The 12,273-nt window shown below is 55.0% G+C and overlaps 1 protein-coding gene across 3 annotated transcripts in view; it reads left to right on the top strand.

The window, feature by feature from the left end:
• The window catches only part of TTC7A (tetratricopeptide repeat domain 7A), a gene marked incomplete at both ends in the record, with an annotated part of 122,842 nt that overhangs the window by 84,720 nt on the left and 25,849 nt on the right, over positions 1-12,273 (top strand). For all 3 annotated transcript variants that reach the window (XM_079720466.1, XM_079720465.1, XM_079720467.1), the window contains one exon: positions 838-998. In XM_079720466.1, the coding sequence (XP_079576592.1) occupies positions 838-998 (161 nt within the window). The remainder of the gene's footprint in view (positions 1-837; positions 999-12,273) is intronic.

Here is a 12,273-nt window from a genome sequence, read left to right as displayed (position 1 = left end):
GAGACCGGGGTCTGAGGTTTGGTGAAGAACAAGACTTTCTGAAAAGGGCTCCTGAGGTTCCTGGGAGGACGGGGTCCTGGTGTGGATAGGGTCACAGGAGCTGACACAACTGCCAGGCCTGAGCGCCTGAGAGAACACGTCCCTCAGGACTGGAAGAAAGGATCTTACCTGTTCATTAGCTGCCTGGGCTTTGGGGGCTTGAAGAGGGAAACTCACGTTTTCAAATGTGTTCGATATCAGCAGGACATTTTTCCTACGTCGTCTCACCCCCTCAGCCACTGTTATAGGTATGACCGTTATCCTCATTTTGCAGCGTAAGGACTGCAGCTCAGACAGGCGAAGTCCCCTGCCCTGGGCACCAGCTAGGAAGTGGCAGAGCTGGGATCCATGCCCCCATCTGACCCCAGAGCCTAAGCTCTTGCCACTGTGAGCCTCTGAGTAGGAGGCAGCATTTATCTGTCAGCCCCCATCACTGCGTGAACAGGTTCGGAGAAGAGTTCTGTAGCTCGTGGTCCGGGTGGCCTCTCCTCACAGCCCCACTCCTCCGGTTTAGTTGGTGCTTCCCGGCCGATCCTTCGTGGTACACTGTGAACCTGCCCCTCTTTTCCCTCTTGCGTGGGGACAGCGCTAGCTTCCAGGGCCTGACTTTGGACAGCAGATCCCTCTTGGCCATGTGATTTGGGGGGGGTGGTTCTCATCAGAGCCCCTGCCTGCCCCACAGTGCCTGGGGTCTCACTTGAGTCTGCTGCACCCTTGTTGGCTGGCACCTGGCCCCAGAGTCCAGGGAGAGGTGTGGGCCTTGGGGAAGGTCACTCAGCTGGCAGTTTTCTCCGGCAGATCTCCAGCGCCATGGAGCAGCTGCAGGAGGCCCTGAAAGTGTGCAAAGATGACGCCAATGCCCTCCACCTGCTGGCGCTCCTTTTCTCCGCCCAGAAACACTATCAGCATGCCCTGGACGTCATCAACATGGCCATCACGGAGTATCCCGAGAACTTCAAGTGAGTTCCCCACGGACACTGCTGGGCTGGCGGGCTGGCCAGTGCACACACTGAGCGTCAAGGCGGGGCGCAGACCTGTGGGGGCAGAGCCTGGCTCTGGCATTCTGTTCTGGCCAGGTGTGAGCAGAGGGCACACACCTGCTGTGTGGTGCGAGGGCAGCTCCACGTAGCCTGTTGTTTGTATTCGGGAGACAGCCCTGCGTTTGAGAGATTATTAAAACTGAGATCAGTTCACTGTAAAAGACAGGTCGCTTAGGGAATACTACACGTAGATAAAACAACCTGTGCGGACAAGGGATTAGTTACCTAATCCCAAATATAATACAGCAAGACCTACTGTGTAGAAGTTTATTTTTTACACAAATACACGAAGGACAAAGGTCCTCCTCTTCCAGTACCAGTTACCTGGCTTTTTTCCAAGCTCCATCCTCATGCCTAGCTGGCAGGGTCTGACGCACGGTCTGCTGCCAGCCATGTGTGTGCACATATGTTGTATGAGTGTGCCTCTGTGTGTGTGCGTCTATTGTCGGTTACACTTCGGTGGAAACAGAAACTGTCACGATGAGAGGGTTAGAATCCTAGAGTGGGGTGGGGAGGGGTTGCCTCACCCGGCCCGTGGGTCAGAGTGCATGTCACAGAAGAAACAAGAGGCTGGGCTGGGCATCAGACACTGTCCTTTTTCTGAGTGAAATCTTGCACGCAGGTGGGAACCGTGAACAGATGGGAGCAGAGCTGTCCTGTGGAAGCCAGGGAGGGGGGCCACACGCTGGCCCCTCGGTGCCCCCGTCCAGTGCAGGAGCCTCCCGTGCCAGCGTCTCCCATCTGCCTGCAGGAGTTGAGTGGGGGGTGGAAAATCCACCTGCCACGCAGCCCTGTGGAGTCACCCTAGGGTGTGACCATGGCTCTTTGCAAATAAGTCCGTACTTTTCCCCATGGATGAGACCCCTGGATTAGCAGGAAATGTCGCTGAGTCCATTACTGGTCAGGGATCACTGAAAAATGTCATTGCTCTTCAACTGAAAGTGCATCCTGCTTCTCCAGCTGTGCCCTGCATTGGGAACAAGCTGCCTGTGGCTCCCGCTGTTGCCACAGCAGTTAATTAAACCCCTGATCCAGTAAATATCACTGCAGCCAAACAAAAAAGTCAGCCTCCTTCGCCCTGACCTCAGCGTCCTCAACAAGGTCTGTATTGCAGGCACTTAAAGGCCCCTGGTCTGGGTCTGTCTGCCACCCAGTGCCTCGCGGGTCCCAGGTGGCTGAGACCTTGTAGAGGCTTTTCCTTTCTGCAGAGACTGCCTTAGTGTAGGAGAGGCTGGCAGGCTGGTGTCAGGGGTCTGGGAGGCCTGGCCCAGGGGGATGCTGGTGGGTGGAATAGACCCCTTTCCTCTTGGCGTTTGTCCCCATGTGGGAGCCACAGCAGGTCCCTGGCTGTCACTACCTGTGGTGCCTCCAGCAGCTTGCCCCCGCGTCTTCTCAGCTGCTGAAAGACTGACATCTGTCCTGCCTCCAAGGACTATTGTGAGACTCGGACAAGAAAAGATCTCACAGTCAATTTACAACTGGTTTCAAGGGCAGCAGTGAGGGTGGGTCTGGAAGGTGGTCCACAGTGTAAGGCTGGGACCTGGGACCCAAGGGAGGCAAGTGCCCGCAGTGGGCCGGGAGGTGGGGGAGGGCGTCCTGCACATGAGGGCAGAGGAAGCTGTGAAAAGGTGTTGAAGCTCCTTAGCTGCACAGGAGGTTGCCGTTCCTGGAGGGCAGACTCAAGACTCCAAGAGAAAAACCCAGCTTTCGTGGAGTTGACTTTTGAAAATCCTCCTGAATTCAGGGATTAGAAAGCAAAGCAGAGAGAATCTTGATTTCCAAGCTGTGGGGTGACCTTTAGTTAATGGAGCTTGAGTTTAAAAAGGCAGAAACGTGGTGAGGCAGAGACTGATGGGCCTGCGGGGACAGTGGGAACCTGGCACGGTGGGAACCAGACAACCGAGCAGCTTCCTGAAATCCTGAGGGCTTCCGACGGAGCCCTGGACGCATGTGCTGGCCTGGCCATTGCTGGCCAGTTTGCCGGGGGCCTCAAGGGGGCAGCAGGCTCCCTATTTGCACCTGGGTTCCAAGCCAGGCCGGGCCTCGGAATGCAAGAGATCCCCACAGCAAGCTTGGAGATGCCTTTGCTGGTCCCTTCTCCAGTCCTGGGATTGGGAGGCTCAGCGGGGAGGGTCACGGGGAACAGGCCACTGCTAAGCTTGGTCCCTGAAGCCATGGGCTCCGTGGGGTGCTGGTTTTAGGTAACAGATTCCTTGTGCTTTAGTCAGGCCGCTTGTAGGGGACGTCGCCATAGTAACCAAACAACATTCCTGGGCTAATGATGGGAGCTTTCCAATAACCAGCCTGTCAGTCACTGCTCCCACCCCAGACCTGGCAGCCTGCCAGACCGGTTTTGAAAGCCCAGATTACTGGGCTGACAGAAGAGGAGCAAACTGTTTTGTCCTTCCCCTCCCCTCCCCTCGGTGGCAGGGCCGCATCCTCCCACCCCTCTTGGGTTTCTGGCCAGCCCAGCCCAGGTCCTGGGGGCCTTGGAAGGTCCTGGGGGAAGGGGTGTCAGAGCCCTAGGGAGCCCTCCCCAGAGCAGGAGCTATATGGCCCTCTTGGCAAGCCAGAGCTCACCACTTGTAAGCAAATGGAACCGGTCACAGCATCTCCCCCAGGAAACCTGGGCTGTTTTGGAAAATGTTTGAGCTGAGAACTAGGCATTAGCTGGGGCCAGACCGTGACTGAATCCGGCTAAGGCCAAGTTGGCCTCGAGGGTACCCCTCTGATCTCTCCCTGGCCTGCCTCACCTTTTTCTCAGGTTGCGTGTGATAGATTTCTAGTGGTGCATTCCATTGAGCAGAAGGGATCAGAGTCCTGGGGCTTCTGTTAATGTCTCTGACTTAAACCCTGTGTGTTTATTGGATGGTTCTTATTAGGGACTTGGAGTAGATCAAAGGGACGCTTAAAATACCAGCACTCCAGTGAGGGGGCTGGAATCAAAGGTATTAGCACAAACATAGTTTATCACTTTGCCAGGTCATAAAACATTTTTGGCTGCCACATCCCCTGATTGGGACAGGAGCCATGGGATAAACTTGCAGGCCATGTGGTGGAGGGAAGTGTTAAACCAGACATAATCACTGGCACCGGCACACTCTTCCCCAAAGGTCAGTTCCTCGTCGGCGAAGCTAGTCTGACATTCAGCATTTCCCTTCGCTGGGGGCTCTTTGGAGCCCTTCTGAAACCTCACTCCACGTGACACTGCGGTCAGAGGGTCTTCAGTCTCCCTGTAGCCTTCTGCTGACACTCCAACTAGGAGGGTAGATGCTCTAGGTTATTTTGTTTGGGGAGGAAGAAGGAAAGGAAGGAAGACAGATATTTGCAGGTTTTTCCAGAAGGAATTCTTTGTTTTAAAGCCGTTTTAGCTCTTTGCTCCCTGATCCTCAACGCCTATCAACATTTTCTGGTGGCAGGCACTGTGGCCTGGGGCCCTTGGCTTTCAAGCAAGAGTGGCCCAGCCTTTCTGCCCCTGGGAGAGGGCTCAGGAGGCGAATTTGTGCCCATGAAGTAGGGCTGGCCTCCCCTCTGCAGTGGGCGGTCTTCAGGTCCCCAGGTCTGCTCACTGGGCAGAGATTATAGACCAAGACCAAGGTGTTTGCTTCTTGGTGTCTCATACCTGGCTGGGAGCCAACTTTTCTTCCATCTAAGGACGTGCTTTCTGGAAGTTCTTCCACCCCAAAATGGTTATGGAATGGCTCTGTGTGGTTTGTGTTCATATCTTTCAAGGTCAAGAATTTGTGTTTGGAGAGTCACCTGGAGGTAACTGGAGGTGACCTGCAGCTGAGGGAAGCTGGGCCAGCCATCGGTCAGCACAGATAAGGCTGGGGGTGCCATGGGCGCAGGCGGCTGTTCTGCAGGTGGGCGCTAACTCCTGGATGTGGAAGCTTATGGGCTGTCGATTTTAAACGTCGGATCACATTGACTGAATTCATTAAGAGGTAGAGGATCCGTGTGAACCTTAAAAGACTGGGGGACGTGAGTCAGTGTAATCCTCCAGAACCAAGGAAAAATTACTGTTTTTTTAGGGCTAAGAAAAGCTGCCGTAAGTGTCCCTTGCAAGTTAGGGATTAGCCTATGGGAAGGTAATAAAGATGGGCCTAACTGTGGCCCTCCCCCTGTTAGGGAGGTCCCTCCTGTTAGAGCTTTAAAATAATATCCTCAAAGGGCAAGGGTGTGAGCTTAGTCAGTTAATTGCCCTGGTGGAGTCTCTCCCAGGGGCATGGCATTTAGAGGAGCCTGAGACCTGTGTCCTTCAGCACTTCCCTGGCCAGGGTGAGAGCCAGGTGATTACAGCCCTTGGAGGCGAGGGAGTGGGTGGTTCCTACTCATATATGGGCTGCTCCGCCCCTTCTCCCTGCCCCGCATCCTGGGCTACGGATGGGGCCTCTGAGCCCCACCTCCAGACCTTCAGACCTGTCCCTGCCAGCCCAGCCCCAAGGAGTACCTTACCTCGCCTTGCTTCCTTCCCTCGCCTTGCTTCCAAATCCTGCCCATCCTCAGAGACTCCCCTTGGGCTCCACTTTGCCTTGAAGCTCCTGTACTCAGAGCTGAACCACTCAACTGAGTGTCTGATTCTCTTCTTCTGTTTCGTTTCCTAATTGCCTTGGATGTGTTTCTTGAGCTTCCCCGAGAGTGTGGAAGCGCCTTTGGGGCCGAGATCATGGCCTGTCCTCTGCCTCCCCTTCCTCCCTGTAGGGAACCCACAGCTGGACACCCAGCACACCACTAGACCCCCGATGGGTAGACCCTAGGAGTTGTTTAGTTCGTTGTTCTGGAAGGAGGGAAGGGAACACATGGGGATGTTGGCTCTTACAGCCCTCAGAGCACTCTCATACCCCTTAACCCTGTTTTGTCGTTGCTTTGGTTTGATTTGTTTACTTTTTGGTCTTTACAACCCTCCTGCTCTAAAGGTAAAGAAACTAAGGGGAGAGTTAGATGGTCTCTCAAGGTCAGAAAGCTGATGAGTGGCAAAGCAGGGACTAGAACCCAAGGCAGCTGATTGACTAAACAACCCTGGTACGCTTGAACCCCAAGTGCTTCAATAATAACAAAAGAACAACACACCCAGTGCTTGCTCTGTGACAGGCACTGCTCTAAGCACTTTTCGTGCATTAACTCATTTAATCCCCTCAGCAACTGTGGGAGGTGTAGGAACTATTGTTACTCCCACTTTCCAGATGAGGAAACAGAGGCACAGAGGGCTTAAGTAAGCAACTGTACATAATAGGGGCTAGGTAAGTAGTAATGACAGGTCATACGTGGACTGAACCATTTATGAAGTGCTAGGCCTTTTATGTGCATTGTTTCCTCATAACAGCCCCCAGGGTGTAGTGATACAGTCATTCCCATTTTACAGATAAGAAACTGAAGCTCTGAGAAGTTGAAATGACTGGCCAGGGCTACATGGCTACAAGAAGGGAAGCTGGGATTTGAACTTGGGTCATCAGACTTGGGCCCCGTTTTCCGGGACAAGACCCACTTCCTGTAGAAGCCCACGCTGCATGCAGGCTCTGGCCTCCTGGCTGAGGAGTTAGACTTTCCAGAGGCGTGGCCGCCTGACTCAGAGAATAGCCTGCATTTTCCACTCAATTATGTGTTTTCTATAAAAATAGAACTCTTCATTAAAACAATGCAGCACAGCCATCAGCTGGAATTATTAATTACCGTCCTTTAAAGAGATAATACCCCCTTTTGTGCATTCACCATACCTACCGCCACCCTCTCCCCGACTACGGAGGGCCAGGAGCCAGAAGCCAGGGTCCCGGAACGCACACATGGGGCAGTGGGACCAGAGGAGAGAGTTTCTGCAGGATGCTCTGCAGCTTTGTTTCCTTGGTTCCTGGTCATGGGGACGCTACAGCTTTCCAGGCCTCAGTGAGTCCTTGTGACTCAACTTTCTTCTTCTGTTATCCAACAAAGATTTGTTGAGTGACATTAGGTGAGGCACTGGGGAGACAGAGATAAGAAAGACGTGCTTCTGCCCCGAGCGTAGGGTCTGGTAGGAAAGACCCGTAATGATGGAGCGGTCTCAGGATGAGGGCTGACCTTTCTTGAGGGGTGGCTGTGCACCGGGGCTGGCTGCCTTGACAGTTTCTGTTGGCCTTAGTCCTCCCAACAGCCCTGCTTGGTGGTGCCGTAACTGTCCCTGCTTTACCAACATCCGGTAGAGCTCAGAGAGGTGAAGGCACCTGCTAGAAAGCAGCAGGACCTGGAGGTGTACCTGCATTGCCTGATGCCAAAGGCCGTGTTTCAGCACGACATCCTCCTGTTTGCTGGGGAGTGAGTCAGGGGCCAGAGGTGGTTCCCTCAGGTGCACAGCAGGTACCGTGTTCAAGTGTTTATTGCACATGCTGAGTAAATTTTATAGGGAACTTCTTTCAAGGAACATGAAAGTAAAAACGTGGGCCCGTTGTGCGTGCCTCCCACACAGCCCATGTCCTTCCCTGCAGCCAGCTCTGCTCTGCCAGCATCCCCCTGCCACCGAGAGTGGGGTGCTGGGGTGAGCAGCAGGGAGGGAACACCAGGGAAGATGGTTGGAGGCCCTGGGTGAGGGGGATGGACGAGATGACCTCTGACCCCAGGACAGTGCTTGCTTAGCCAGAGCTGCTGTCACAAAAATATTCCCCGTTTACAAAATAATTCTTTTTTTAAAAAAAAAAGGTTTTGGAAAGGCTCATGCTCACCCAGTTCTGAGGAGGCCCACCCTGAGATGGTTCCTCTTCACAGCAGTGGAAAGAAATGATTTGTCTTAGCCTCAAATGGGAATAGCTCCAAGTCTTAATCCTTTTGACAAATAATTAGCAGGCTGATCCTGGCCCAGGAGTTCAAGCCAGGCAGGGCCTGGGAGGAGAGAGAGGAGGCGGGTGCTAGGCCCACCCGAGCTTTCCCCTGGGAACCTCCATCATCAGCCCTTGGCCGGAGCGATCACGAAGATTGGCAAAGCCAGTGACCTGTGGCGACACCCAGTGACGCTGACCTCTCTGGTGTCTCTCTTCCCCCACTGGAGGAGGGCTGGCCCAGATGCAGACAGACAGACTGACTGACTGCAGAGCTGAGATCATTCACGGTTCAGCAGGGACTGGCTCTGTTCAGGTCTGATGGGCACCTGTCTTTGGCCCCAGGTGCTGACCCATATAGGTGACTCGGAAGGTGGCCGGCGTGGGCTGCCAAGGCTCCAGTGGCCGTGAGGGAGGGCGTGCGCTCTTAGAGGGTGGGCCCGCGGCTACGCTGGGCCTCCTTGCTAGGAACAGGGTGCACATGCCTCAGCCTTTGGAGTGCACAGAGTGCCAGGACCCGGGACTCTCCTCCCCGCAGCCCAGCAGCCTCACCCCTGCAGCGGGGACAGAGGGCATGGCGTTTACGCTGACGCTTGCTCCTTCACCTTCCCCAGAGAGAGCTCTCACTTTCACATCTGCCTTCAGATGCAATGGCGGCGCTGCAAAGGCGTTCGCCTTAAAAGACCTCAGTGTTTATTCTACATCTTAAAAAACAGGAAGGTGTTTGCAAGACAAGGTCACGGGGCCGAGGTTAGCTCACCCTGACCGGGTTGGCTGCGGCTCCGTCCCTCCCCTCTGATCCTCCTCCTTTCTCATGCCCATCTTTGGTCCCGGGAGCCACCTGGAGCCAAAGGTGCCACCTGCCTTGCTGAACAGGCCACGAAGCTCTGGGGTTTTCTGAGAGCCTTCAGAGACACCTGGCCTGGACACTGCTTTTGGGGGTCTGCTAGGCCTGCATTTTTAAAGGAATCCCTTCCCTGAGCCTTGGGCAGGCCTGTGCTTAAGGACTTAGTACAGCTGTGGGTTTCTCAGCTGCTGCTTCTGGGTCATCACAGTTCACCCTGCAGGAGTCTCTGGGGCAGACAGGGCAAGAGACTCCACTCCTATTTCACAGGTTTGGACCCTGTGACATGCCCAGCTGGGTAGCAGCAAAGCTGGGACTTTGGCTCGGGTTTCTCACTCCTGGGCCAGTGTCTGTCTACTGAGTGACGTTACAGTGCAGGGTTAGGACAGCAATGTGGCCACTCTTCTTCCGGAATGGCTTTTGTCAGGTCGTTGGAGGGCTGCAAGATTCCAATACCCCAGCCTTCCTGTCTCAGAGACTCTCCTCAGTTGTGCTTTTGGCTCTGCCTGGGTGACTGTCCTCTGGGATGAAGACCCCCAGTCACATGGAGCCAGACACTTTCATGTCACGTCCAGAACTCCCTGTTCCTCCCCAGGCCCCAGGAAACTTTGCTTCTGGACAGCTTAAAGTGGAATCACCCAGCGCTTTGCTTGTGGGCTGCGTGAGTCCAGCCCTGTCTGCAGTTCTGAGGCATCAGTGAGCAGATTCCCCACCTGCCTCCTAGCCAGGAGCTAGCAGCGGGACGTGGGGCTGTCACAAGCCGGCTCTGATTCAACATGGATTGCGAGACGCAGAGCGTGGCTGGAGGGTTGTAACAACACACATTTTCATAGTGTTAAGCTAAGAGGACACCATGTGCTCAGCTCTGTGCCAGGCACTGGGGAGGCGAGGAGGGCACTGACATGGAGGGAGGCAGGGTCCTGTCCTGCAGGCAGTTGTCATCCAGGTGGGGACACGCGGCAGGACACAGGACAAGATAAATGGTAGTTTTGCCATCTATAGGCAGGACTGGCTGCAGACTGTTTCTAGAGTATTTGAATTTTTCAGTGCTTGATATGAGTTTATATTCACTGTTAAAAGCATAAGCCTATGTGACAAAAAAGAAAAAAGTGTGTGTACACACACACACACATACATACATATATGAGAGAGAGTAATTAAGTGCTAACTGAAGATTGACCTGAGTGTTCAGAGAAAGGCAGGGGTGGCCACGCTTCTTGGAGGAGGACTGGAACCGTTGGGTTAAAATTGTGGGGTTTTTTTTAAAGTCTCAGAATCCTTTCTTCCGATGACATTTTAGACTCATTCAGCATATAAAACAGGTATGCCAGGGGCTGGGCTGTTTGAAGGGAGTGGGGAGCCCGGGCTCGCCCCCTCTGTTCGCCAGCCCTCACTGCAGCGGCCTCCACACGGCCCCATCCACGAAGCACGGTGCTCTGATGAGGCTTTGGCCTGTTGGTGTGGACCCCAGCAGCCACAGTGGCACCGTAGGGCACTGCCAGCCTCCTCGTGCCATTGTGTGAAGAACTGGGCCACCCATCCCGGCAGATGGGATGGAGAGGGAGCCCTGTGCTCCAGCAGGACCAGTGCTTTGGTTGTCTCAGAAGAGTGGCAAGGAGCGGGATTGTTTGCTGATCCCCATTGCCAGGTGGAGAAAGTTCAGTGGTGAATTAGAGGCGTGGCCGCTGTGTGTGGATGACTAAGTCCCCACGATGTAGTAAAGGCCGTGGGGGTTGGGGCGGGGTGCAACACAGAAGGTCAGAGGGTGACATCTGGTCAGAGGGTGACATCTGGTTAGGAGCTGGCCAGATGTCAGAGAGGAAGGGTGAGCCCCAGCAGGGGCAACAGTGTGAAACAAAGCCTGTCCTGCATGCCAGGGAGCCGCTTATGCCCTGTGAGCAGCCCACAGGTACCGAAGGTCATGGGGAGAGGTGGCAGGAATGGAAGGTGGCACGGACAGTCGGGGCAGGGCCCCTTGTTGAGGAAGTCGGTTCTGGCAGCGCTGAACTGCGAGACCAAGGAAATCTCAGGGGCTAATCTGGAGCCTCCCAGGATCTGGGAGTGAGGGATCCAACCGGCGTGTGACTGTCGGAGTGCTTGCCCCAGCCCAGAAAGGATGTGGTTGGGTTGAGAAATTCCGCTCTGGGTCACTCATGCTAATGGAATGTCAGAGTCTGCATTGGTAGAAGTCACTGTAATGCCAGCTCAGCTTTCAGCCACTTCTGTTCCGGGCACACACGGTGTGGCCAGGCCTGCCACGGACCCCTGCTGGCTCTCAGGGGTGCAGGCAGCAGTAGGGGGAAGGGCCGGGGTGAGAGGGGCGAGCTGCAGAGGAGGCCTGTCTGGGGAGATTTGGGAGCAGGGGAATGCTGCAGGGCTGGTCTGCCCAGGGACGGCTCCCAGTGGCCCTGCCCCGGGGAGGTGCAGCCTTGGAGTGGACTAAGCCTGGGTGACCCGACCCTCCAGGGGGAGGGGCTTTCACTGGCACCCACACCTGTTCCAGCTGCAGGCCCTCCCCCTCCCCCATGCTTCTCTTCCCTCCCCCAGCTCCCAACCATATCCCACCCCACCCTCCTCTTCATCAAACACCAGCCCCGGCAAGACCCCTCATCTGTTCTTTCCTTGCACTGAGTCTGATCCAAAAATACAGCCCTGGATTCTCTGGGCAATTTGTCATTTTTAGCACTGATAGTCACCTTGAAGGCAGACATTGTGTCTTCTATTTCATGTTCCTAAAGCAGAGGCTCCTAATACTTGTGGAGTGTTGGACCTTTTGAGGGTCCGGGAAAGGGGAGTGGGGATGGCAAGCCCAGGGTCCCCAGCAGCTCCCACCGGGGTACTGAGACCACGGTCCTGACCAGGCCCGTGCAGTCTGCACTGTGGGGAACACGCTTTCTGCCCTCTGGACCTCGTAGGCCTGCCAGGTGATTCATTAGTAAATGTTCTAAGGAGGGTGCAGGGCATCCTGAGAGTCTGGGAAGGCTTCCTGGGGGAGGTGGGATTTACAGTTGAGCGTGGGGGAAGGGATGAAAAAGGAGAGGAGAGGCCATGTGGTGGTGGGGATGACCCTGTGAGCAGGGGCAGAGAGGGACATGGATTTTTGAGGGAAAGTGAGGAAGAAAAATAATACTTGCCCAGAACCCAAACCCTCTCCACCAAAAACAGGCAAATTCCACCCTTTTAATTCTCTGCCAACAAGTCACAATCTGAGAAAAACAAGGTGTGAGAAGAAAGGAATGGAGAGAAGCCATCCAAGTCCTTTGTGAGGCTGGAGGCCCAGGACTCAGTGCAAGCAGGGGAGGCCAGGACCCTGACTGAGGGGGAAGGTCAGAGGGAGAAACCCCCAGATGGCGGCCTGGCCTCCCAGTGTGGGGCCTGCCCTCTGCTGCAGCCTCGGTCATGGGGGTGCACCCTGTCTCCATGCAGGGCTCGGCTTCTGTGATCCACGAGGGCCTGTGTGCCACCCTCAGGTGGGCCAGCAGCACCACCAGGCAGCAATCAAATTCAGGGCCTGATACTCGGGTTTGCCCAAAAGCAGTGCCGTGAACAGAAGGGCATCACTGCTCAC

Source organism: Hyperoodon ampullatus (genome assembly GCF_949752795.1).
Source record: "Hyperoodon ampullatus genome assembly, chromosome: 15".
In the NCBI taxonomy this organism is placed as follows: domain Eukaryota; kingdom Metazoa; phylum Chordata; class Mammalia; order Artiodactyla; family Ziphiidae; genus Hyperoodon; species Hyperoodon ampullatus.
Note: the sequence above shows the minus strand (reverse complement) of the source record. Positions and strands in the feature narration are given on the sequence as shown.